Consider the following 27238-nt stretch of genomic DNA (forward strand, 5'->3'; position numbering starts at 1 on the left):
GCGTTGCCATAAGCTGTAGTGTAGGTCGCAGACACAGCTCAGCTCTGGCGTAGGCCGGAGGCTGTAGCTCCAATTCAACCCCTAGCCTGGGAACCTCCATATGCTGCGGGTGTGGCCCTAAAAGGACAAAAAGACAGAAAAGAAAAGAAAAGGGATGGAGATGACCAGAGCAGCAGGCCAGATGGGAGCTCGGGCCTGAGATTCTAGAATCTGGCTCACCCCAGAGGCTAACCTGATATGATGTTACTGCAAAGGACTATGATCACATTTTTACAAAAAAGACAACATGGGCATGTTTCTGAAAGTGTGAAAGGCCATTAGAGGGTCTGGGTAGTGAAACCAACCCCCACCCCCACCCCCACCCCGGCTGCCCGCTGTGTGCTTGCGGGGCCATCAACCCCCCCGCTAGTCCCTGAAGCTGCCATGTTTGGTTTCAAAGCTACATACCTATTCATGCTTTGGCCACCAAGAATGTTCTCACTGTTCTTCTCGGTCTACTCCAAACCCCCTGCCCTTTAGAACCCAGCCCGAGGGCCTCCCTTCCATCTAGAGGCCTCTTGTGGCTCCCCTGCCCTCACACTGCCTCCCCCAGTTCTCCGTCAGGATGGATCCCAGCATCACGGCCGCTGATGATGAGAAACTCTCTCGGCCGTCGTTCCCCTCCTCTGAAGTGGCTGAGGCCAGAAGCTCCCCCAGGCCAGGGGGAGGGCTCTCCGGCCTTCTGTTGACCTCTCAGTGTCTAGCAGAGAGCCAGGCACAGGGTGGGCACTGTGGACTGGCTTCCAAGGGAAGCCTAGTTTTATAAACCAGCCCATTCTCCCCCTTATGCCCCCCAAGAAGGAAGGCCCAGAGGCATGCCCTGCCTCAGGTCACCCATCCCCTGGGCTGCCAGGGGGACCCCCAGACAAGCAGAGGGGGTCCTGAGGTGGCAGATAAACAAGCAAGGCGATCCCATCACCCTTCCCAATTCCCCAGGTCCCTGCAGCTTCCACACGGCTAGAGGATATGGGGGAGCCACCAGCTCAGCAATGTGGCGCAGCCCCCCGAGGGTGCCCATGGCCATTGAACCTCAGTCCTCAGCTTAAAGGACTGAGCAGAAAGGGCAGGAGAGGAGAAGGCAGGCCCAGCGGGGGCCAGAGGCCTCCTCCCTGCACAGGGGCACCAAGACATTGGTCCCATAAAGAACTCCAGGGCCAGTATCCTTGCCATCCTAACTCCGGTTCCCACTGAACTCAGGCCCCTGGGTGCACAGCTGTCTTTGTAGGCATTAGAGGAAACCGCCCACAAAACACAGTGGGTCAGGGCTGGTTGCCTTCCTCTCGCCCTCTTTCCACCCCTGGGAGGTAGCTGGTGCAAAAGAGCCAGGACACTGGCGGAAAGCCACAGGGCTTAGCGACCTAACCTTTCTAGATCTTAGCTCTTCTTGAAATGAGCATGGTTATTGTGTGGAGTTAATGAGCATGAGAAGGTCGATCTCACGAGGGGTCACGGTGAGGATGAACTGAGCACGTGCGCAGGTGCCCAGCCTATGCCAGCTAAGATCCGATCCACAGACGGAGCTTCTGGTCCTCCCTCCCAGCCCCCTGAAGGGGGCTCTCCTAGGGCTCTGGAAACAGCCCATCTCAGGAACCCCTTGCTACCTGGTCCTAGGCCCCTACCCTAAAGGACCTGACAGCCAGATGGGATAAGAAGAGACAAGCTGAGCATTTAACAAAGACCCAGATGGAGAAGCCTGTGCTGGGGCATCAGAGGCCGGGAGGGCTTCTGAGAAAGGCCAGGGCGGGCAGGCGGGCGGTGGGGGGTTGTGGTGGCGGGTTGCTTGTGGGCTGGCCAGGCAGCTCAGAGGAAGGAGGAGGCAGGGAACAGAGCAGGGGGAGGGGACGGCTGGGTGGGGCTGGGTAGGACAGACCTTCAGGCTGTGGATTCTGGCCTTGATCCTCAATCACCCCAGAGCAGACTTTACAAGCCCCAGTTTCTGCTCTCTGGCTCTGGGTCCAGAAGGAATGCTCCCGGGTCTTGGGAAAGCCAGGAGGGGATTGGATCCAACCCTCTAGTCCCAACAGCTTGCCTCCCGGTGGCTGGCCAGGCTGAGCCCTGCTCCATCCTGGGCGGAGGGGGGTGTTGCTGGGAGGTTCCCCAGAAAGGAGGGTGCGGTGTGGGTGGTGACTTAAAAAGACCCCAAGGCAAACTCCACGGACCTGTCCCAAGAGCATCTGGCAGCTCCCCAGCGAAAGCTAAGCCCCATATGAGGGAGACAAGGCCGAAGCTCAGAGGGGGCCCCCCACCCTGCCACGACCCTGAACACCTGGATAAGCAGGCAGCCAGCCATCCAGCTAAGAGGCGTTCCTGCCAGCTCCGGGAATAGCTCCTCTCTGCAAGGGGAGCCAGGCTGTGTACCTGCGGGACCCGTCACAGCCAGTGAGTGGCAGAGCGAGGGGCATCTGAATGCGGGTCTGTCTATACCAGGTTCCAGCACTCACCCTCACATTACCCAGCTGGGCAGCTGGTTCCCCATTTCCTTTCTGAAAAGTCCCTCACCCTTCTGGCAGTTTCCACCCACTGGTCCTGCTCAGCCCTGGAATCTCCCAGGCCCCAAGGCCTGCAAAAAACAGGCTGACCCCCACCCTCCCCCCAGCCACAGGCTCAAGAATTTTATTCCATCAAGTTACCCCAGGGCCTCCTCTGTAAACTGCACCTATAGTGATATTCCTCTGGGGACTATAAGAGGCTACTGGGCTCCCAGAGTCCCTGTGAAAATGCAAATACCCACCAGAGTGGGGGAGGGTCCCTGAGGCCTTGGGGATGACACAGCTAGCCAAGGGGAGGGGTGGTACAGGCCCAGGAAGAGGCAGGGCCTGCCCCACTCAGAAATCAAGCCTATTTCTGCTGTGGGCTGCACAGGCCAAGGAAGCCCAGGTGTCCCAGCAGGTGTGTGCTAAGACTTTCTGCAGATGCAGCCTGGACAAAAGTGCCCTGCTCTGGCCAGGAAAATCCCAGAGCTTGGGCTGGGGACTGGAGCAGGAGAGGCGACATGTGGACACACTGGGCAAGAAGGGAGGAGTGGGGGCCCTTAGGAGCTTGGCTTCCTCCTCCTCCTGTCCTAGTTTCCACATGGCATCAGGAAAGTTTCAAGTGCCATAGGCTAGAGCTCAGGAGACCTGGGTTCAAGCCCTACCACTACAGTTTATATAGGAGAGTGGCTATGGTACCTTCTATGAGGCTCTGAGTCTCAGTCTACCCTTGGGGTGAGGATAGCATCTGGAGACAGAGCAGCAGGCCCCCACATGTGGCCCAGATGCTTAATAATGATTTCTCTTCCTTCTTGCCCCTCTGAACTCCAGTGCCCTAAACAGCTTCTTTATGTCCTTTGCAGAGGACGGTCAAGAGGTTAAAATTAGAGCAGGGATGCAAAAGGCCCAGGAGCAGTGAGTCCTACTTCTCATTCAAACATCCTCACCGCCCCCACCCTGCAGGCATCAGGGCTGCTCAGCTGCGGGGCTGTTGCCCAGGCAACCACTGCCTCCCAACTCTGTCTCCCACTCTCTGGCAACCCGATGGACCAGCCACTCACCCCAACTGGGAGAAGCTGTACAGGGTCTGCCACAGCCGCAGCATCTGTCTGCAGGTCACAAGCGCTTCCTCTGGGCCTTTCAGTACCTGCTCCAGCTTCACCTTGGTGAACATCAGGCTGTGGGGAAGAAGAGAGGCAGTCAGATGGCCCTCCAGGGAGGCCCCTGTCCCCTGGCTTTTCTCCCAGGTGGAACCTGAAGGGATTCTGCTCACCTCCCCGGCCCTCTTAGGAGGCAGACTGCCCACAGCACGGCAGCCTCAGCCATAACCCTGGATCACAGGCTCTGTGTGTCTCCGTTTCTCCATCCTCGCTGCCAAGGCGCAGAGCACTCTCCCGCCCTCGTCACTGTCCAGGTCGCTCTTGCCCTTGTCACCTGATCGGGTACTACCCCACCCACCCTCTGGAGCATGGTCCAGAGGGGTTACCGGCCTTGCTTTCTTGCCCCCACCCCCCACCCCCAGCTCTGCAGCATCCTTAATGAACACGTGGCTCTCTTTGTCCTTACACACCTCCCTAGGCCCACGAGGGGACCAGACGGACCCAGAAGGCAACTCTGACTCCAGGAAGAAGGCTCAGCAAGGAATGGGCAAAAAAGTCAGAAAAGGGCCCGCTGGACGTTCCACCCCGCCAGCCCACAACGGGTGCTCAACCAGCGTCTCCTCACTGATGCGAATCTTGTTTCCTGACCCTGGATACATAATGACCCACAGGTTTTAACTTTATCAAAGAATCCTTCAAAGAATAGCCTAAGTTGCCAGCTATCCTTATATATTCAATAGGATGAAAGGACATGAAGCTCTGGTCAGATACCACGTAGGAACAGGTACTGTGCAAAAAGAGACTGCAACTTCAGAATCGCTTTCAACCCCCAAAGCTGACGTCCTCTGGGGTCAGAACAGTGGGGATGTGGCCCAGAGACAGGCTGGGACCAGAGGGAAAGGGCTGGTCCCACCGGAGACAGGACCACGAGAGGGGTCGATGGCTGCCTCCCTCCGCCCAGGACATAGCAGAGACCACCAGCACACTGGCTCACCAGGACCAGGTGGGGTCTGGACGCCCTGTGGTGCCCAGTGATAGATCTTGGAATCCTGGGGAGGGTCAAGGCAGCGGCTATTTACCAACAGTTATGGAAGTATGGCAATCTTTTTACCATGGGCACTGCCAGCCACGCTGATGCACGCCAGCTGCCTGGGCAGCCTGCAGACAACCTGGCTGAGCCACTGAGGTGCAAACGAGCCTGTGACGCCTGGTTCTCATGGGTGGTGAGCAGCGAGGCCCTTCCATTCACGGCACTGCTGCTGGGCACACCCACGTGAGCCTCAGGTCCTGAACTGGATGGCTGACTGGTGGTTCTGCCTACCCCCCTTGAGGGTGGCACACAGGCCCTCGTGGACCTCAGAAGCCGAGCTCTGCATGGACACAGGGTGCATCCTGGGGACCACGGCTGCAGCATCTTCTCCATTAGGCAGGGCGCTGGCCTCTCTACCTCTACTGAGCCGTGAGCCTCCAGCCTCATAAAGGATTTTGACAGCCTCACCCTGTGCCTTTCTTCTCGCCTTGTCTTTCCTCGGATTGTGATTGGTTAATAGAGAATAGTAAGGGTGGAATTTGCCTCTTTTTAGTGGAGAGGGTTTGAGTGCTGGGCAAGTATCGTCTTCCTCACTTTCGCTCAAAAATGCCACATGCCTTCTCTGCCCCCTGGTCACAGCACCGTCCCCACCTTCACAGGGCCTCTCCTGACATCTTCACCCCTTCCCCCGTACCCAACTTTAAATCCCACCTCCCCCAGGAAGCCTCCCCAGACTCTCAGGATGCCCCGCACCCACCTCAGAACACATACTAAGGAATCACCCAGCTGGCCTACACGGTCTTGAGGGCAGCAAGCGTGTTCCCCACAGTGTAGACTGCACGGGCCTGGGCAGGGACGTGGATGGTCTCAGGACTCGGGTGGAAGCTGCTGGAGACACCGGTCCTGCCTCCCCCACTCCCTTTCCCATTCTCTCGAAAGGTCCAACACATCCACAAGTATTAGGAGCCTCTGCTTCAGGAGTATGAAGCAGGAGGCACAGTTCTGCCTTCAGGGTGGTAACTGATGCTTAACAAGGAGAAACTGCCCAGAGGATCTAGGCCTGCAGCTCAGACTCAGGGCAAGGAAAGAACAGGAGAGGGGTCGTGCCGGGGCTGATGCTGGATGAAGAGGACGGTGGGGTGGGATGTGGCTGGGAGCTGGCGGAGGGAAGAGAAGCATGGGGCCGGGCTACCCAGGCTCAGTCTACTCCAGGGCTGTCCCTCCCCTGAGGCAGCCAGAGCAGCAGAGTCCCCTCCCTGGACAGGGCCCCCAGGGGCCACGTTCCCAGCCAGTTCCCTGGGGAGACCAACCCCTCAGCAGCCTTCCCCAGGCCCCAAATCTCCCCAGTCGGGCCTCCTCTTCAGCTTGTACCTCTCCGCCAGGGCCCTTCCCCCTCCTGCTCCCTGCCTCCCCAAGAGCCAGCAGGGGTCCGTGGCAGCCCTGACCACACCATGTGCCTGGAACAGAAGTGGCTGAAAGCTGAGCTGGCGCTACAGGGACTTCTACCAGTGCAGGCTCTTAGCCTCGTGGCTTCTGACATTCCATTAGCATGAGTGACCCAGAGTGGAATTTCTCAACTCGACCACATCCTTTCTGGGCTGGGGTGAGCGCTTCAACAGTCACCCTCCAGTTGATGGTCGGATCCTTTGCTCCCGGATCCCAGGAGGCTCCAGATTAGCTCCTGAGATTTCCGTGCAGTGCAGCATGGCCAGAACCACCTTCCTCAAAAGGAGCGCTGCCCAGACCACCGATACCATTGATCTAAGTGCCTTTGTGCGCCACCTCCCATTCCTGCCACTGCTCCCCCGATCTTGGGCACCTGTGTGTGCCCACTGGGTACCAGCAGCTCCCTGGACTGCAGGACAGGCTCCTGGGCTCATCCGGGCTTTCACATCGTTGCCCTGACTGGTGCTCCCCCTCCCCCTCTGACATCTGGCCCACTTAACCAGATGTGACCGTCTGACTTTCTATGTGTCCCCATGGGGACTATACATTACCACCCCCCGCCCCCACAGTGGCCATCCACGCCTCTAACTCGATGCTGAACTCTCTCCGCCTGGCAACGCGGTCAGCAAATAGCCCCACTCCTTGCCGTTCTGCTAACACAACCAAACTGCTGGCCCTGCTGGAGACCAGGGCTCCTTCTCCAACTCATCTGCTAGGACAGGTGACCTCGTTCTTCAAACGGTGATACAAGAAGGCTGGCAGAGCCCTGGGTGCCCCTGTGGCTGGTGGGGCCCACACCACAGGCCACAGTCTCATCAGGACACTGCTTCTTGGGTGGGGCTGTGGGGAGGCTGCTGGCAGTAGGGGCTGGGGTGCAGAGGGCAAGCCTGGGCTCCCCACCCCCTTCGACCAGCCCAGCTCCTGGCATACCTCTTCTATATGCTGAAGGAAATGAGTCTAAAATGTCATTTGAAGAAAGGATTCTGAGACTTTAAAAAAAAACCCACTATTTTATCTTTTTTCTTTTTAGGGCTGTATCTGTGGCATATGGAAGTTTCTAGGCTAGGAGTCAAATCAGAGCTTCAGCTGCCAGCCTACACCACAGCCACAGGAACGCCAGATCCAAGCCACGTCTGTAACCTATGCTGCAGCTTGCAGCAATGCTCGATCCTTTAACCCACTGAGCGAGGCTGGGGATCAAACCTGCATCCTCACGGATACTAGTTGGATTCTTAACCTACTGAGCCACAAGGGTAACTCAAAAACAAACAAACAAACAAAAAACCCCCACTATTTTTTTTGTGTGTGTCTTTTCTAGGGCCACACCCACGGCATATGGAGGTTCCCAGACTAGGGATCTAATCGGAGCTGTGGCCACCGGCCTACACCAGAGCCACAGCAACACGGGATGCGAGACGCATCTGCTACCTACACCACAGCTCGCAGCAACGCCGGATCCTTAACCCACTGAGCAAGGCCAGGAATCGAACCCGCAACCTCATGGTTCCTAGTCGGATTCGTTAACCACTGTGCCATGACGGGAACTCCTAGGACAATCTTCATTCAGCATTTAATTACACACACACACACACACACACACACACTCTCCCATGTACACACAAACACACACTCACACATTTTTCTCTTTTGCCACATAGGCTTAGGCGTTTAACAAGGAAGATAAATCAAGCATTTTGTAATACGGATCCTCCAGAAACAGTTCGTGGCTAGTCTTGCCTATAGGTGTTAAAAGCACCCTTGATCTTGCCCTGGGTCCTGCTGTACAGCCCCACCTGGATGACCAGGGCCTGCAGGACAGGATCCTACCTCCCTCCGTGTCAGTGGCCTCGCTTCCCCAGTGCCTGCACGGAGCTGACACACGGCACCCACGCAGCTTAATACTGTAAAAACGTGTGTCGTTACAACCGCCCAGCCATGTCCTGGGTCTCGAAAGCCACGTAAAATCAGAGCCAACTTCTGACGGCGCCACACCCCGCTGCTGGGTCCTGGCTCAGAGGCAGGTGAGGTCTCTGCTCACGGACGCCTATGAACCGCAGAGGGGCTGCACTCACGCAGCCAACAAGCGGAGAGCTGGCTGATTCGGTTTTCAGCTGTCCAGAAGCAGCTTCCTAGGGCCAGGGGCAGCAGGGGGGAACAGGGAGTTCTGGACATGACATGAAGGCGTGTGGCTCCTTGTGACGGGGGGTCCTCAGCCCAGAGGATGGTCACCCAGGTGGGGCCAAGAGTCCACCTGAGGAGAGTCTCCAAGACAGGAAGGCCAGGATAATGCAATCCGATGGCCCTCCGACTCTCTGACACAAGCCATTCCCAGACAGGAATGGCCACACTGCTGTCCTGACCCTGCACTGGGACGTCATTCAGTGGACAGACACTGGCCCTGCAGTGAGAAACCTGAGCCAAAGGCCCAGCTTTGCTGCCACCCTGCTGGGCATCTCACAGGTTCCAGGCCCGTGAAACGGGAGTGCAGTCTTCTGCCCTGTCTGCCCCGGGCTCCTGCAGGATGAACTGGGATGACCTAGAAGCAGCAGCTGAGAAACCCACAGCTGTACTAAGTCCTCAAGCATGGACCTGCCTGGGGCTCGGGGAAGAGATTCCTTTGAAAACACAGGCCTAGAATTCCCATTGTGGCTCAGCGGGTTAAGAATCCATGAGGATGCAGGTTCGATCCCTGGCCCGGCTCGGTGGGTTACAGATCCGGCGTTGCCATGAGCTGTGGTGTAGGTCGCAGACACAGCTCAGATCCCTTGTTGCTGTGGCTCTGGCGTAGGCCGGCGCTACAGCTCCGATTCCACCCCTAGCCTGGGAACCTCCACATGCCAGGGGAATGGCCCCAGAAAAGGCAAAAAGACAAAACAAACAAACAAACAAAAAAAAAACCACCTCCATATGCCACAGGTGCAGCCCTAAAACAAAATAAATAAATAAAAATAAGAATAAAAACGCGGGCCTCGCAGACGCTGAAAAGCAGTGTCCCAGCCAGGTGTCTCTGAAGGCTCTGAGAACCCCAGAGCTTCACAGCATGTTCAGCAAGGCAGGTGGTCCTCCTCACAGCTCCTGGGCCCAGAGACGGGCATGAGAAGGGAAGAGGCACGGAGGGGACAAGCGGAGCCACAGCCAACACTCTCAGGGCCAAACAACCTTGGCTGTGAACCCTCTTGCAAGTACTTCCCTGTTTCTTAGATGCGGAATAAACTTTTTTTTTTTTTTTTTTTTTTTTTTTTTTTTTTTTTTTAGGGCCACACATGCAGCATATGAATGTACCCAGGCTAGGGATCAAATCGGAGCTACCACTGCTGGCCTATGCCACAGCCACAGCCACGCCGGATCCTTAACCCACTGTGCGAGGCCAGGGATTGAACCTGCATCCTCATGGATATTAGCCAGGTTTGTTTCCACTGAGCCACGACGGGAAGTCCAACACTGAGGTCTTTTAAGGCCTCATGCCTTGGCCACACTGCCACTGCTGTATCTGTAGGCAGATGTGAACGTGAGTGTTCTTTCTGGGGAAGGTGAAGGAGCAAAGGTCAGAGGCAACACCATGCCCTCTGTCTCCACCGCAGGGCTGAGGCCGCTGGGGCTGAGCGGAGAGTCAGCTCTCTCCACAGACATGTGCACCCTATTCTTAGCAAGGAGGCCCAGTGCAGCCGCAGGTCCACCGTCTAGGAGCTCACGCCCTCCCTGACTGCCATGACAGCCCTGGCAGCCCACACCAGCCACCCCAGGCCAGGCTCAGGGCTTCCTCAGCCGCCATCCTCACCGCACACCTCATCTGCCACTATGCTCTGGACAAGGCTGGGACCTACCACCTTCCGAATCACCTGCACAGGCCGGCACCTGGGGCCAGAGGCTGGTGCTCATCAGACCTGAACAGAGCCAGGCCCTGCTGAAGGATCTCAGCCCTGCCGTCTGTCCGCGCCTGGGCAGCCTTCCTCCCCTGGGGAAAGACAGAGACCAGTGAAGTCAGCGTCCCTGGGTATCACCACCGGTCACTGGCTTTGCCAGTCTTCCCGGTGGCCCCAGCCAGGGGCTGAGGCTGGAGGACCCAGGGGAAAGCATGGGTGGGCCTGGTACCCGCCTCCCCTTCCCCTCTCTTCTCCCAGGCCCTGCCCTGCCTGCAATCCTGAGCTGGGATCAGTCTGCTAATTATTTGTCAAAGGATGGAGCCTTGGAGCGATTCTCATTGGAGGCAAAGACAAATCATTTCTTTGCATTGCTGTGAGGACGCAATAGCTTAGGGTGGGCTTCCTCAGATTGGGGTGAACATGAGCCTTTCCAAAAAAATTTTTTTTCTTTTAAAAAGAATTATTTTGTAAACGGGGGATATTTTTGTGACAACAGTTCTGGCTAAGCAAGCACTATCATCGTGTCCATTGCTCTCACCCAAGGCCTCCAGTCATCTTCCCGTGTGCCCCCCCCCCCCGCCCCAGCCCCACTGCTCACCCCAGCACCCAACTCTTGGTGGCAGGGGGATGCTGGCAGAGCTGAGCTGGCTGCAGGGAAGGACAGGGGTTGTGTGGGTGGCAAGCACGACGGGTCCACATTTTTCACTTTCATGTTCCTTAAAAGAAGTTCCCTATACATTTGACGCAGCACGGGCAAGAAACACTTGAACACCAGAACTGCTGTGAACCTGAGGGAGTCACTCCCCGTCAAACAGGAGGACATTGTGCTGAAACAGGGCCTTTGGCATCAGGCAACATGGGTCCCCTTCCCGGCCCTGCTGTCTCCTAGCAGGTGCCTTTGCCTCTCTGAACTCAATTGGCTGTTGAACAGGGGCCACAATGGTGCCACCAGGAAGGCTGTTAGGAGGACTAAGGGCAACAGAAACTTTAAAGGCAGCCACCCCCGGTGCCTGGCCACCCCCTGAGCAAGGTCAGTGGGCATCCTGAGATGGTTCCATCATTACCAGTCTTCCCTCCCAGACCCTGCGCTCGGTCAGGGACCATGTCTTTCTTTCTTTCTCTTCTTTTTTTTTTTTTTTCTTTTTTTTTGTCTTTTTGCCATTTCTTGGGCTGCTCCTGCGGCATATGGAGGTTCCCAGGCTAGGGGTCGAGTCGGAGCTGTAGCCGCCGGCCTACACCAGAGCCACAGCAATGCAGGATCTGAGCCACGTCTGCGACCTACACCACAGCTCACGGCAATGCTGGATCCTTAACCCACTGAGCAAGGCCAGGGATCAAACCCGCAACCTCATGGTTCCTAGTCGGATTTGCTGAGCCACGACGGGAACTCCAGGGACCGTGTCTTTCTTATCTTTGAATCCCCAGCGTCTCACCCAATGTCACTCAACAAGTCTTTGTTGGGTAACAGAAGAAGGAAGTTGAGTCACAAGGATTCACTGAGGCTGGGAAAGCTGCAGGGGCCCCAGGACCAGGACCCGAGGAAGCAAAGCTGAAAAGCAGCCTGCGGGAACTCACCCCTCTCCCGGGTCCCACTGCCCCATCGGTGCATTCCCAGGTCCCCCGGCCCCGGCTCCTGGCCATGGCAGGAGCCCCGCCAAAGAGGGGGAGAGGGTGGCAGCAGGTAGGGTGAATACACAAAAGGGGCAATTATCTCTTTAAAGGACAGTAATTACTAATTCCAGCTGATGGCTGTGCTGCGTTATTTTAATGAAGAGTTCTATTTTTATAGAAAACACATAATTGAGTGGAAAAAGCAGGCTATTCTCTGAGTCAGGCAGCCACGCCTCTGGAAAGTAACTCCTCAGCCAGGAGGCCAGAGCCTGTGCACCGCCTGGAGCTCTACAGGAAGTAGGGCTCCTCTGGGAAACCAGGGCCCAAGTCGGCCGACCCAAGTTCAAATCCCAGCTTCCCTGCTAGTTATGGGACCCCACCCCCTCACCCTCATGCTGGGCAGTCATTTTGCCTTAGAGCTTGAGCTTCATAGCTATAAAATGGAAATGACAGGGTCGCTAAGCTCTGATGGTTGTTATGTGCAAATAACATACATAATGGCTTCGGTCCACCTGGGTCCTCTTGTTATGACTTACTGAGCCCGTTATACACAGGTGCCTACTTATGCCCTCTGTGCCTCTGTTTCCTCACCCGGAAAGTGGGAGTAACCATTCCTACACCTCCCAACGTTCCTGTAGCGGCTCAGCGGTAATGAACCCAACTAGGATCCATGAGGACTCGGGTTCACTCCCTGGCCTTGCTCAGTGGGTTAAGGATCTGGTACTGGCGCAAGCCTCGGTGTAGGTCGCAGAGGCAGCTCAGATCCTGCATTGCTGTGGCTGTGGTGTAGGCCGGCAGCTGCAGCTCTGATTCGACTCCTGGGAACTTCCATATGCCGTGGGGGTGGCCCTGAAAAGACCAGGAAAAAAAAAAAAAGAAAGAAAAAAAGAGTTAATGCACGAAAAGTGCTTAGAGCAGTGCCTGGTGCAGAGGAACCCTGGGTGTCCCGCTGTGGTACTATTATTGAAGCGCCTGGAGTTCAAGCATATTGGGGTTGTTCAGCCAATCAGCTGGCTTGGGTTCTAGTTCCTGTTTTGCCACTTGTCAGGTGACCCTGAGATAGTTGCTAACTTTCCTGTTAAGCCCTTTCACTTTTAGAGTAGGAGGGGTATAAACACTAAATCAAACCCAAACAATAACCAAACCAGGTTAAGGGGATGTGAGAGCACTCTGAGGGCTGTAAGAAGCCGACACCCCAATGTGTCATCCCCCCTCACTCCCCAACCCCGCCACTTCCTTAGAGAACAAACAAAACGACAACCAGGGTCTCCCCGTGGGAGGGGCTACTGGTGTGCTGGGTGCCCCACCTTGGGTTTCCTGCAGGGAGGAAGGGGAGCCAGAGGATAGACCTTCTCTGCCCTGCAGGTGCCTCCATGCCCTCAGGGAAGCTCAACCACACATCCAAGGCAACTAGGAAACAGAAGAAGCATCCGATACTAAACTGGCTGCCCCACAGCATAGGAAGCTCCCAGCCAGGGATCAGATCCGATCTGAAGCCTCAAACTAAGCCACAGCTGCGACAATGCTGGATCCTTAACCCACCATGCTGGGCCAGGAATCAAACCCATGTCCCAGTGCTCCCAAGCCACTGCCAATCCTGTTGCGCCACAGCGGGAGCTCCTGAGGGGTTCAGTGTTAAGTGTAGGAGCTTCAGGGCAAAGTGGAGCCTGAGGGGAGCCTGTGAGGATGGATTTGGAAGCGAAGCCAGGTAAGGAGGGCACCCCTTGGGATCTGACCAGCAGGGACAGGGATGAAAGCCTGCAGGTGGGGCTCTGAGGTCCCTCCCCTAGCACAGGATGGGCAGTGGGGAGAAGGGGAGGAGCAGTGTCTGTGTAGGAGGCAGCCACGCCCTCGCCTCTAATCAGGCTGTAGTCACCGGGTGCTCACTCAGACCTGCAAAGCCAGGAAGTGCTCAAGGACACAGGCCTCCCAGACTCCACCAGGGCAATGAACTGATTACGCTCCCACGCACTTGCTCTTTGAGGGTGTTACTTTTTTCTTTTTTTGGTCTTATTTTTAGGGCCGCACCTGCAGCATAGGGAGGTTCCCAAAAGAGAGGTCAAATTGGAGCTGTGGCCGCCAGCCTGTGGCAGAGGATCCTTAACCCACTGAGCAAGGCCAGGGATCGAACCTGTGTCCTCATGGATGCTAGTCAGATTCGTGTCCAATGAGCTGCAATGGGAACTCCAAGGGTATTATTTTAAAGCCCTAAGAGGAACGGCCTCCCTGAAAGGGAGAGGGCCATAGGCCCGTCTTTATTATCTTCCCATGGACTAACCCCTGCCTTGGAAGGGACACTTACGGCAGCTTTTCTCAGCTCTAAAAACCCATCATTTTTCCTTGGTTCTGTTTTTTCTCAGCTCTGAAAACCCATCATTTTTCCTTGGTTCTGGAGGAATACACCGACCCATGTCCCCTAATCTTTCAAGGTTTGCACTGACGCTCTACCTCATAATGAATTCATTCAATATGCTTTGACTTTGAAGCTTTAAAATTGAGAGCCCGCAAGCTTCTGCCTCCAGGATTAGCACCTCTTTGCTTCAAAGCCCTGCCCCACCTGCAGAACAGCCACCAGCACCCACAGCACACCCTTAGCTTTCCTGACAGATGTCTGAACCAGGGGCCTTCCGGCCCGGCTTCCTTCAGAGGCAGGTCACCTCCAGTTACCGCTGGACACAAATTCTTAATCTTGAAATATATGAACCAAACCCCACAGACCCATTCCAAACTCATTCCAGGGTGGAAGAATTTCCAGAAAGCAGGTACTTCAACGGAACAAATGTTTGCTCCAGCGCAGCATAAGACACCAAGAAGCAAACACCTTGGTCTTGGTCTATAATCTCTACCCAGGGAGCAGACCTGGGGACCTAAGACCACCCACTGCAGGGGCAGGGGCAGCCTTACTTAATGGGCATTAAAAAGCCTCCTGGATCCTTTCCCAGGGACTTGGGAATGGGCCACGCCTGCTTGAAAACCAAAGGCTCCGGGAACACAGTGCCTGCCTCCAGCAAATGTGGATCCTCCAGGAGGATCAGGAAGCAAAGGGCTAACCACTTTATTTATTTGTTTTTTTAGGGCTGCACCTGCAGCATATGGAAGTTCCCAGGCTAGGGGTCAAATGGGAGCTACAGCTGCCGGCCTATGCCACAGCCATAGCAACGCAGGAACCAAGTCGCATCTGTGACCTACGCCACAGTGCATGGCAGTGCTGGATCCTTAAGCCACTGAGTGGGGGCCAGGGATCAAACCCACACCTTCATGGACACTAGTTAGGTGGGTTACCTCTGAGCTACAAAGGGAACTCCCCCAAACCACTTTCAAACAAAGAATTCCTTTTGGAAAGCCTGCAAATAACTGTCTGTCCCCCCTTTCCATCTTCTTCCCCAAATCAAACCCCCTGGATCATCTACCCTCCTAGCTGGAGTGTAAGCAGAAGCCACAGAGAGAGTGAGGACACTAGCAGACTGCAGTGTCACACAGTGAGGTCACAGGAGGCTCCACAGAACAACCAGAGAAGGGACATGCTGAATGTCAACCCAGCTTAGCTGAGCAGGAGCTGACCTTTGGGGAAGAGTGGGCCAGTGCCCATGATTATGGCTGGCTTAACACTCCCATCAACCACATGCCCTGCAAGTTTACCCTGCGGCTCTTGTCCTCACCAGGGACTGTGGCAGCCAAAAATGTCTAATGAACCTGGCAAGGTGAAAAACTCTGTTTGTGCTAATACCTTTGATTCCAGCCCCCTCGCTGAAGCACTGGTATTTTAAGTGTCCTTTTGATCTATGGCAAGTCCCTAATAAGAACCATCCAGCAAACATGCCGAGTTTAAGGTGGAGATATTCACAGAAGCCCCAGGCCTCCGATCATTTCTGCACGACTGGACATTTAACACACGCAAACCTAAGAAAAAGGTGAGGCTGGCCAGGTAGGGAATCAGAGGGGAGCCCTTGAAGCTGACGTTGGCCTTAGCCGGATTCAGCCAAGGTCTGGCCCCAGCTAACACCTAGTCTGTCAACTCAAACATTTTCCAAAACAGCCCAGGTTTCCTGGGGGAGATGCTGTGACTGGTTCCATTTGTTTCTACGTGGCGAGCTCTGGCTTGTCAAGAGGGCCATATAGCTCCTGCTCTGGGGAGCGCTCCCTAGGGCTCCGACACCCCTTCCCCCAGGACCTTCCAAGTGTTCCAGGACCTGGGCTGGGCAGAAACTCCCAGGCAGAGTGGGAGGAGGTGGCCCTGCCACCGAGGGGAAGGGAAGGACAAACCAGTTGGCTCCTCTTCTGCCAACCAACCCATGGCCTGGGCTTTCAAAACCGGTCTGGCAGGCTGCCAGGCCCAGGGTGGGAGCAGTGACTGACGGACTGGTTATTGGAAAGCTCCCATCATTAGCCCAGGAATGTTGTTTGGTTACTATGGCGACCGTCCCCTGACAAGCGGCCTGACTAAAGCACAAGGAATCTGTTACCTAAAACCAGCACCCGACGGAGTCCGTGGCTTCGGGAACCAAGCTTATCAGCAGCCTGTTCCCCATGACCCTCCCAGCTGAGTCCCAATCCGGAGAAGCGACCCACACAGGCATCTCTGCGCTGGCTGCTGGACCTCTCCCATTCCGAGGCCTGATCTGGCTCGGAACCCAGCTCCAAACAGGGAGCCTGCTGCCCCCTTGAGGCCCCCTACACACCGGCCAGCGACAGCCCGGCCTGCCCATGTGTCCAGGGCTTCTTAGCCTGAAGCCCCTGGGATTTCAGGAAACTGCTTGGGTGTCTGGTCTCCCCCCACACACCCTGTGCCAGGTTCACGCTGTCCCCACAGGGCATTGTTCTCTGCCTTATCACGTTCCTGCCTTTTGAAACGCAAGCTCTGTTAACGAACAGCCGCCCCGCCGCACGGAAACTGAGATCCTCTTTGCTTTGCCTTCTAATCCCTGAATTCAGGAGGGTTTTCAAAAGTCAACTCCACGAAAGCTGGGTTTTTCTCCCGGAGGCTTAAGTCTCCCTGTAGGAATGGTGACCTCTTGGGCAGCTACGGAGTCCGAACACCTTATCACAGCAGCCCGCTCCCCACCGCCTGGCCCATGGCCTGCACTGCCTCCCTCACAACCCAGATCACAGCCTTACACTGTTTGTGGACCATCTTCCAGACCCGCACCCCCACCCCCACCCGCCCCGCTGTCCTTGAACCCAGTAGCAAAACCGCTTGTGCAATCTTTTCTTATCTGAGTCTCACAAGACCTTGGAGGTAGAGGGAGGTCGGACAGATGGGAGCCTTTAAGCAGAGGAGAGGATGGAGGCACGTGAAGGAGGGGCAAGCTGGAGGTGGCACAGGCAGGGACCTGCTATGGCTCCCACGTGGGGACAGGCTCACGAGGACAGGGGTCTGTGCCACCCACCAGCATCGCCTGTGCCAGGCCTCCTCCACCCCTGACACCACCCTGCCAGCCTCTCCTTCACTAAGGCAGCCTGTGCAGAAAGGAAGCGCCTCAACAGGTCCCAGCCACCTGACACAGCCATCGGCAGGGCACTGGGTGGCAGACAGACCCAGACCACAGGCCTTTAAGTGCTTAGAATACAGACCTTGTTGGGGATGCTGAGGTCAGGGCGAAGGGGATTGATTTTTTTTTTTCCCCTTTGGCCGCAGTGATATTTATGGGGTGAGAGGTTTAATTAACTGCCGTGGCAACAGCTGGAGCCACACACAGCGTGTTCCCAATGCAGGGAGCAGCTGGAGTGGCAGGATGCAGTTTCAATTGAAGAGCAATGACATTCTTCAGTGATCCCTGACCGGTAATGGACTCAATGACATTTCCTGCTAATCCATGGGTTTCATCTGTGGGGAAAAGTTACTGACTTATTTGCAAAGAGCTAGGGTCACTCCGGAGTGCTGTGTGGCAGGGGGAGCTTCCACCCCCATTCCCAACTCTCTCTCTCTCTCCCTGCTCCCTATTTTTTTAAGGTTTTTTTGGTTGGTTGGTTTTGGTGTTGGCTTAAGACAACAGAACTATATGCTCTCACAGTTCTGGAAGCCAGAAGCCCCCTACGTATTTTTTTCCAGTTAGTTTGGCAGCCTTTAGGGCTGGCCCAGATCAAGAAGGAGCCCCTCAGGGTCTGGATGTGAGGGCCCCACGGTGGCTCAGAGATGAAGAACCTGGCTCTATTTCTCTATCCCCGCAGCCCCTGGATGGGCAGACCTCATAGAGTGAGGCATCCCGGGCTGCTGGGATGCTCTGGTCCCCAGGGCTCCACAGGAGGTCCCTCTGCAGGAACAGAGTAACAGAGGCGCCCCGAGGAGGCCTCTGAGGCTCTTCCTTCCTTAGGCTGGGACCTCAGAGGTGTCTTCTTAAGACCCCAGCCCCTGAGAGGCCCTGGCTCTGCGGTGTTTGGATGGGGGAGCGCTGTTCCCATGGCAGATGCTGCCCCTTCAGAAGGCTCCTGCCTGCAGAAGTGGGGACGCAGCTGACCCAGAGCAGCAGCTGTCCTGTGCACTGACTGACTGCACAAATCTGCACCCGGGCTTCCCATCTATTTTGGGTTCAGGATCCCTTGGAGGGTTGGCTAAAAGCCACTTCCCTGGCTGCCTGCATGCAGGTGCAAATGCCACAGTTCAGGTACAGGTGCCTCTGGAGGTCCAGAAGTCCACCCACGGAACACCTGGCAGAGTGTCACCAACCTCATGGCAAGGACCACCTCCCCCACTGGCTGGGTGAAGACACTTTGAGTGGGTGAAGCATTTCTGGTGAAGGAGCTGACAGCTGGCACCTGATCGAGGTGGGAGGAGCGGAGGGGTAGAGAGAGCACTTGGGGGAAGCTGATGATGAAGAAGAAGGCTTCCTCGCCCAGCCCAGGAGCCAGGAGCCAGGAGGAAGAGGATGGGCGGCAGAAGGTACCTCCTGATTGGCCAGGGCCGGAGGATGCTGCCCTCACACACAAAGCCTACTCCTACTGTGCCTCACACAGCGTGGGCTTCAAGCAGACTTGCAAAGAATGGCCTTTCTGCAGCAGAAAGCATTCAGCCTGGATGTGCAATAAGGTGGGAGATGCTGGAATGGGGGCTCCTGTACTGGGACCGGGGGGCTGAGGGATGGAGGCAGGAGCACGTGACCAGCCCCCTCACACACACACACACCCCTGGCCTTCCTGGGATGGCTCTGCTCCCCCCTGTTCTGTCTCCACCTGCATGGAAGATTTCACTTGGAAGAAAGACAATGTCTAAGGCCTCTTGTTTCTTCTATGTCACACACTCTGATTCAGGGGCTGGGCAAGGAGCCTTTTCTCAACTCTAGGATTCTAAGCCTGGTCTTGTGACGGGTTTTGTTTCCACTCAACCCTGACAACAGACACACACACACACACACACACACAGGTGTGCACATACGGCCGGCGGCGGATGGGGGTCGGACCCTGCCAGGTGTGAGGATGGAGCTTGAGAAAAACCCAGGTAACTGGTTCTGGAAGAGGAGGAACTTCATCCTTTGTGTATTTTCATAAAAGTAGAAAATAAGCTTCTGCACAGGAGGTCCTGCTGTACTGCATCTGGGATCAGGTAACCGATCTCTTGTCCACACATGTTGTTTTATCTAGTATGTTGAGCATTCTCTAAGTGACCTGCTTCTCCCCCACCCCTTTTTAGGGCCACGCCCTTGGCATATGGAGGTTCCCAGGCTAGGGGTTGCATTGGAGTTGTAGCCGCTGGCCTGCACCACAGCCAGAGCAACACAGGATCCAAGCTGTGCCTGTGACCTACAGCACAGCTCATGGCAATGCAGGATCCTTAACCCACTGAGTGAGGCTGGGCACTGAACCCATATCCTCACAGAGACAGCATCAGGTCCTTAACCCCTGAGCCACAATGGGAACTCTGCAACCTGCCTTTGGAAATGAACTCATTTCAATTTTAATGATTTCTCAAATGCATGGTGGAGGCCAAGAGCCAGGGCCATCTCCCGGACACTGAGAACAGGCTATGTTGAGCTGGCTATGTACTGTATCTGCATACTCCTGGCCCTGGGCATCTGGGACCCACCTGGCCCAGGACGATGGGGTCAGGTGCCAGGGTGTTTTGGGCAGGGGGGTCAGTCTGGACCCAGGTAAGCAGGGCTGACCTGCAGGGTGAACGCCCATCCTAGGCATTTTTCCCTGGGGCTCCCGCTTTCAGTGGGGACACTGGGAGATTATGGTTGAGATGCTGCCATTCCCAAAGCACCCTGCTTGAAGCCTGGTGAGGAGGAAGCCATCCCCAGCAAAGTCCACAGGCAAAGCCACAGCAGCAGCCTCTGAAGAAGGCCAAGGGCACAGGGAAGCCTGAACCCTGCCTGCATGGTCAGTTCCACCCCAGCTGGGCTAAGGATGGACAGACAGATGCTTGGGCTCTCCATGTAGAAGGAACCTTCCCTGGGCTGGATCGGCGGCAGCTTCCCTTGATCACCGATCGGGGCTGTGGCACCCACCAATTTCCTTAATTCTCTGTGAACCTGTTTCCATTGCTGACGTGAGTCACCTCTCAGGGTACCACATTCCTTTCTGCTAAAGGGATATCTGCTCTCTGAATGCCTTTGGCTGGTTCTAAATGGCCCTCCTTCTGGCCCTAAGGTGGGGCACAGTAGAAGTGGGGGTGCTCAGGGCCGCTCCTCCTGGGATCATGGGATTCAGAGAAGCAGGGTCTATTACACCCAGTGTCACCTGCCCAGGGAAGGAGGGCCGAAATCAAGATGACCCCCTGCCTCATCCCCCGCCCCCCACCCCCCAGAGAGCAAGGCACCCTCTGGCCTCAGCTGCCCAGGAGTCTCTTATTCCCCAATGTCCTGGGTGGGTGGCAGGGGGTCTTCTGTGAATAGGTGAGGACACGGGGGTCTAGGCCTGTCCTGCCCACCACCACCAGGGCCAAGTGCAGCATGAACCCTGCTCCACAGAGACAGGCATCTGGGCAACGTGGTAAACAGGGCTGTGGAGGAGCTGGTGACAGAGGGAGAGGCCAGGGGCACCGGGAGGGATGGTCCCTCTTCCCCTCGATTGCCCGGCCTGCTTGGAAGTAGGTGGATGGCTCACTTGGCCTCCATCAGCCCGGCCAGGGTCATGATGACCTCACACAAGTTGGTGTCCCCATGAGGCGCAAATGCAGAGCCCAGGGCGGGATGGAAGCACCTCGAGCCACACGCATTGGAGCACAGTTTCCTTAGTGGTCCGCGCAGCCCCCCGGGGAGCCTGCAGTTACCACAGAGAGCTCCCCACTTCCCACAGGGTGCCACCCAGCCCAAAACAGAACGCCAGAACCAGGCTCTGACCCCACAGGTCACTGCCCCACCTTGACCCTCCAGCCGGGGGGTGTGCCTGCAGCGGGCACTTCATCCGTGTGTGCTGGCTGATGACATGGCGAGGCAGGGTTGCACACAGCCCCCCAGCTCAGCAGTGTCTGCGGGGAACTCACTTGAAGTTCTCGGGATACTCTGCGATGGCCATGTTGATGACGTCCAGGGCATGCTGGTAGTGTTTCTGGGCGGAGAAGAGGAGCGCCAGCAGGTGGAGCGCGTTGGCATCATCCTTGCACACTTTCAGGGCCTCCTGCAGCTGTTCCATGGCGCTGGAGATCTGCCAGAGAAAACCGCCAGCTTAGCGACCTTCCCCAAGGCTCACACCTCCGCCCCCTCCCCCACCCCACCCCCACCTCCTGGGGTCAGGTGCCAGCCAATGAGGGTGCGTCAGATTCAAGTGAGACCCCGGGCACCGGGGGTGGGGTGAGGGTGAGGTCTGATGAGAAAACACACCCCCAAACAACAGGGCAAGAAGGATCTGCTGTCCCAAGGCAGGCCAGGGAAGCCAGTGCTGTCCCCAGGCAAGAGAGTCGATCCAGAGCGGCAGGTTCACAGTGCACCATGAAGGACTGGCTGCAAAGCGCTTCTTAGACCAGAGAGGCGTGGGGGCCGTGAGGAGATGCCACCCAGACCACTAGCTTCATTCAGATCTCTTCTCTGAGCCTGGTCACGGGGGCTGACAGATAAACAAACGTCACCTCCTCCTCAGGACTCACAGTGGCAAGAGCTTACGCTCTGGGGTTAGATGGGGGTGTGGATCCCAGATCTGCAACCTCCTAGCTGGCGCCTAGGGCAGAGCACTTGGCCTCTGAGCTGCAGTCCTTATGCTGCATAACGAGGATAACAGTTGCAACCTATGACAGTGGCTGAGAGAGCCAGACAAGGGAGGGAAATATCCTGCCGAGTTCTGAGCACACTGGAAAATGTGAGTTTCCTCTTCAAGCCCCCAAAGCCCAGGCAGCAAATGAGCAGGTAAGAAGATCCGTCTTTCCTGTCACGTCCTGAGGGATGTGTTTTTACAGGTGCTCAGGCCTGACAGTTGTGTCGCCTCCTACGACTCCATCCACACCAGGGCCCTCTCCTCCCGGGAACCTCCTAAATCCTCTTCAGAAAAGTCTAGTTATTCCTCAAACCTCAGACCCCAGGCTCCAATACCCCTTGAGCACAGGTTAGCTGCCCCGGTGTGCCTGCCCCTGCCTGGTCTCCATCTGGCCTCTGCCCAAGCTGTGGGCACTACTACCAGGCCCAGTCCTCCCACGGGGACCTCCCTTTATGAAAAGGTCACAGAAAGTAAAGGAGGAAGCTATGGTCAGTGTGGTCGCAGGCTCAGCTTGTCTGAGCCTCCTCAAGGCTGCTGCTACCCTGGGGAGTCTCCAGCGTGGACTCCACCACCCTGGGCCAGGTATCCAAATTTGCAGCCGTCACTGCTCGGACAGCCATGCGTGCTCTGGGCAGGATGGGCTGGAGGGGCTCAAGTCCCAGGCAGGCAGGACCAGCCTAGAGTCCATTCGGGGGCCCTCGACTCTCCCCCTACTCTGAGGCTACCAAGATCTGGAGTCCCCAAGGAAACTGGGTGCCCAGCTCTGCTGGCCTGGCCCAGCCATCTCTCTGGGAGAACAGACACCCTTCATAGGAGGTGACTGAATAATTCAGGATATTAAAAAATGCATCACCCAAGGTTGATCAGGAACTCAGCTGGCAAGAAAAGCACCAGTTCTTTTACAGAAGGCTAAAAATAAAGAGGTCTCGGAGTTCCTATCATGGCTCAGTGGTTAACGAATCCGACTAGGAACCATGAGGGTGAGGGTTCGATCCCTGGCCTTGCTCAGTGGGTTAAGGATCCAGCTTGCCATGAGCTGTGGTGTAGGTCGCAGACGAGGCTCAGATCCCGCATTGCTGTGGCTGTGGTGTAGGCCGGCGGCTACAGCTCCGATTCGACCCCTAGCCTGGGAACCTGCATGTGCCGTGGGACCAGCCAAAGGAATGGCAAAAAGACAGTAAATAAATAAAAATAAAGTGGTCTCAGATATCCTTATGTCTGAGACCCCGGGGGCACCAGAGCAGACGGATGTCCCTGGAGAGAGGGGCAGAGGGGAACCGAGTGCCTCCTCCCGGCTCTGGATGTCAGGGGCCAGGGCCACCGTGGAGAGGGGCTGGAAACACAGCCCCCTGAACTAAGTGATGACGAGACAAGGGGCCCGAAGTCAATACCAACCAGTAAAACTGACCTCCAGGCCGGTGAACAAGGCTCCAAGGTCCCTGCCTCCTAATGGGACAGGGGAACAGGATCCTGAGAGCCACTTGGGGCTTCTTAACTGGGTCACCGTGGGCTCTGGCGCAGACATCGTGCTGACCTGCCCAGTCCCCAGTCCCTGAGCTCAGCAGAGCCTCAGCACCTCAGGTGTCAAATGGGGCCAGCCGTACCCTCCGCTCCAGATGCAGGGGTCGCCCAGGCCATTGTGGGGCACAACAGAACCCTCGCTAGCCAGGCTGCCCGTCTCCTGAGTCTGAGCAGGCTCCTCTCCAACAGTTCTAGCCCTGCTCCCCACTGACCTGTCTGCAGTCCCCGAGTGGTCCAGGGTCCACACTCTCAGGATCAGGGCCCCTGGGAGGTCCTGCTTTGCACAGAGCATCGGCCTGAGGGGCCGAGACACATGTGAAAGCCGAGGCTCTGAGGGGCCCGGGGGGTGGGAGCCCTCCCTCTTTTCTGAAAGGTAACCCGCTGCATGGGTTACTGCCCAGCCTCACTCCCCGAACCAACCAGGGTCCTCTCGGCACCGAGAGCTCAGCTGCTCAGCTGGGAGAAGGCAGGCAGGTGGGCCTGGAGAGCCATGGGTGGTCCCCAGGGTGGGCAAGGTGGTCAGCGGATGGGAGGCTCCCATCAGGCCCCAGAGGTGTCCACTGGGACAAGAAAGCTTTGGGTCCCATAGAAATAGGTCCACATGCCAATCCCTCTGCTCCCCCAGACCTTGGAGAAAGCTCGGCAGAAGGTGAGGACACCCACAAACGCTTCCTGTGGTCACCTGCCAACTTCTCAGGAGAGCAGGACGTTGTAGGGAGGGTAAGGCAGAGAAAAAACCCTTCCTGCGTGCCCACCATGGGCCAGGGCCACATGAGCTGATTTAATCCTCACCAGGCCCCGCTGAGGTGGAATGCCAAGGTGCTCACATAACAGGGAAGGAAACAGAGGCTCAGAGAGGTCAAGTCACTTGCCAAGGGTCACACAGCTGGTAAAAGCAGTGGGGCAGGAGAAGATGAACAGCCCCAGAGACCAGGGTGTTAGGAACTATGAGGACCCACCTGGCGGACGAGGGCCAGCTGCAGGGAGACATAGAGGATGACCTGGGGGTCGCCGGGCGCCAGCTGCTGGGCTCTGTATGGGGAAGGGGAGCAGCAAGTCAGTCACCAAAGGGCAGCTACCAGGGGGTGTGATGGGGGCCTCCAGCACGCCGGCCCTGTGCTGGGCACTGCGGGGAAAAATGTCAGGGATTCTGCCCGGCCCTGCTCTTGGGGGTGCCCAGTGGCTGGGGCAGAAAGCCCAAGGTGGGGGCAGTGGATGCCTAGAGGGCTGGCTCTGGTGGAGGCGGGGGCCGTTGTGGAGGGTAGGACTGGGGGTGGCGGAAGCCCCTCTTCTCTGGGCAGTGGTTGGCCTGGCCGTGGTCTGCTCAGAGCCTGGAGCCTGTCCTCTCCATCACAGACAGAAGGGACCCCTTCCTGAGGATGGAGAGGCTCGGGCTGGCCTCTCTGGGCAAGAAGCCCTGGGAATGAAGAGATGGCGAGGAAGGGAGGCAGTGTCCCCTGATCCTGGGAGTTCAGAAGGGGGTGGCCAGGATGGGACTCTCCTATTCACATGGGCTTGAGGGGAGGAGCTTCTCTGCCCCCCCGCCCCCCCGTTCTCCCTCCCTCCCACCTGGAATCTGGGCTCCCAGGAAATCTCGGGGAGGACTGGGGCTGGGGTCCTCACAGCCCTCAGGATGGGGAGGAGCTGGGAGAAGGCCACCAACACCCTTTGTGAGACCCTGCTGCTTGTAGGTCCCTGGGCAAAGTGCTCTCCTGCTTTATGACACGTAATTATTATGAAACTAAGGGGTTATTATTCCCTTTTAGAGCCCCGAGCTCGGGGTGGGGGGCAGGGTTGGGTGGGAGCTGAGCCTGGTTGGGGGGGGGGCTCCACCCACGTGGAGGGCTCAACCTGCCCACCCAACCCCAAAGGCTGCTCCCTGCTTCCCATGTGAGCTCTCAGAGCCTCGGTTTGCTGGTCAATAAAATGGGGACAGGAGTTCCCATCTTGGCTCAGCGGTAATGAACCCAACTAGTATCCATGAGGGCGCAGGTTCGATCCCTTGCCTCACTCAGCGGCTTGGATCTAGCATTGCTGTGACTGCAGTGCAGGCTGGTGGCTGCAGCTCTGATTCGACCCCCAGCCTGGGAACCTCCATATGCCATGGGTGAGGCCCTCAAAAGACAAATAAAATAAAATGGGGACAGAAACCTTTGTTCTGTCTACACCAAAGGGTCGCCTGAGGGAGCATGAGAATGAACCACCCCGTGCCAATGCTGCCATTCAGGCCTCCTCACCTCTCCAGCATCTGCAGGGCTTTCCGGTGCAATTCGTCTTGCTTGGACTTCAGAGTTGCTGCGGGAGACAGGAGGGAGATGGAGCTGTGAGGGGCGGCTGGAAGGGGGCCCACCTGGGGAGAGAGCTCTGCGGGGACAGGCCCCACCGTGACTCTGTCTGGCAAATGCTCCCACTTAAGCAGTGCCAGTGGCTGCCACCCTCCACCCTGGTTACCGGGGGAAGGAGTGCAGGTGTCCCTAGGTGTCCCCATCCCCAGCCTCCCAGCATGTTTCTTGGCACAAGAGGTCCTTCTTCTCCTTTGTCTGCTGTGCCACCTGGACCCTTTCAAAGGCCCACGTCTCTATGCTGGCCACCGTCACCCAGGAAGTTACCCAGGAGGCTTCTTTTCTGACCCTCTCAACGAGTTTCAAGAGGACAATTGAGAGGCATTAAGTACACTGACCATGTCATGCAGCTGCCACCACCATCCACCTCCAGAACTTTCTTGGCATCCCCAACAGAGTGACTGTACCCACTGACCACTGACACCCTGCCCCCAGCCCACCAGAAACCTCTGTAACACTTGCCCCACGAGGCTTTCGGCTTTAACCCAAACCAGGCACCTTTTGCGTGCGCGCGTGTGTCTTCATAAGCATAAGCTCATCTATCCCAGTTTTATGGGGGTGGGTACTAGTGGTTCAAGAGGCCTGGGAGGCCATGAGGGGAGCTGAGGCACCCCGAGCAGAGGCTCCCAGGCCGTGGCACTCACCGTCGGTGGCCTGCAGGCTGTAGGTGAGACCCAGCGCCAGGTAGCCCTTGCAGAGGAACTCCCCAGCTTCTTCCCCGAGGTGGATCACCATCAGGGCAAAGCGCTCTGCCTCCTCCAGCTGCAAAGAGGAGAGGCAAAGGTCACTGGGGTCACCAGCCTGGGACCCTCAAAACGGCAATGCCTCATCCCTCACCAGAGAGGGCAGGCGGCTGGTCTGAGGCCACACAGCCACTGAATGGAAGGGCAGCCGTTTCTTCCACCAGTGACTCCCTGGATCCTTCCCCCAAAGACGGCCTTGTGCTCAAGGTCACAGATGCTGCCTCTCACAGGGAAAGCTCCCTGTGCTCCGGGGATCCCAGCTCCCCAAGAGCTGCTCTGCAGAAGCCTGGACCTAGGAGCAGGCCAGTCTGTGCCAGCTCCCTTTCTCCCTCCAGGCGTCTGTAGGTGCCTGGGTTGGTCCCTGTCCCACTCAGAAGAGAAAGGGAAGCCAGGAGCAGTGGTCTGGCAGGGCTTGGGGACTGGGCCTCGGGGACACAACTGACCCTGCAGAGCAGGCAGGCCGCCACTCTGGCTCTGCTCTGAGCTTGCTCCCTGACACAGGGAGCTCTAACTTTTCAGGGGAAAAAGGCCTGGGGCTGTTTTTGTCCTGGGAGCAGGAGGGACTGTTCCAGTTGGAAAGGGACCAACAGGCGCAGGTCACGTGTGCACACATCACACACAACATGTGCCACGAAGAGAAGGGTACGCACTAGGCAGCCCTTAGGAGCCCTCTGGGGCACGCATGGCAGTCAGGCCAGTTGGGAGGCAGGGGACAGCTGGGGGCCTAGTTGTACCCACTCATGGCCCACAGGCCTCTTGGAGGCCTCCTCCCTCCTGCCCAACCCAGGAATGTCATCTGCCCATGTGCCTGGTGTGGCAGTGTGACCAAGAACGACTGCCACCGCCCTCAGCAAGGAACGGAATGATTCATAACCCAAGCCCCACTGCCACACAGATGTCAAGGCCGCTTGGCGTGGGGCGTCTCCCCTCCCCGACCCCCAGAGTTAAGC

The 27238-nt window shown here is 57.0% G+C and overlaps 1 protein-coding gene across 5 annotated transcripts in view; it reads right to left on the minus strand.

Annotated features, from left to right (window-relative positions):
* Positions 1 to 27238, minus strand: part of TTC7A (tetratricopeptide repeat domain 7A) — a 134360-nt gene that overhangs the window by 23224 nt on the left and 83898 nt on the right. For all 5 annotated transcript variants that reach the window (XM_021087552.1, XM_021087553.1, XM_021087555.1 and 2 more), the window contains 5 exons: positions 26190 to 26307; positions 25441 to 25498; positions 24163 to 24235; positions 20979 to 21139; positions 3572 to 3688 (listed from right to left, as the gene is read on the minus strand). In XM_021087552.1, the coding sequence (XP_020943211.1) occupies positions 3572 to 3688; positions 20979 to 21139; positions 24163 to 24235; positions 25441 to 25498; positions 26190 to 26307 (527 nt within the window). The remainder of the gene's footprint in view (positions 1 to 3571; positions 3689 to 20978; positions 21140 to 24162; positions 24236 to 25440; positions 25499 to 26189; positions 26308 to 27238) is intronic.

This window comes from Sus scrofa, chromosome 3, assembly GCF_000003025.6.
Source record: "Sus scrofa isolate TJ Tabasco breed Duroc chromosome 3, Sscrofa11.1, whole genome shotgun sequence".
NCBI classification, from domain to species: Eukaryota; Metazoa; Chordata; class Mammalia; order Artiodactyla; family Suidae; genus Sus; species Sus scrofa.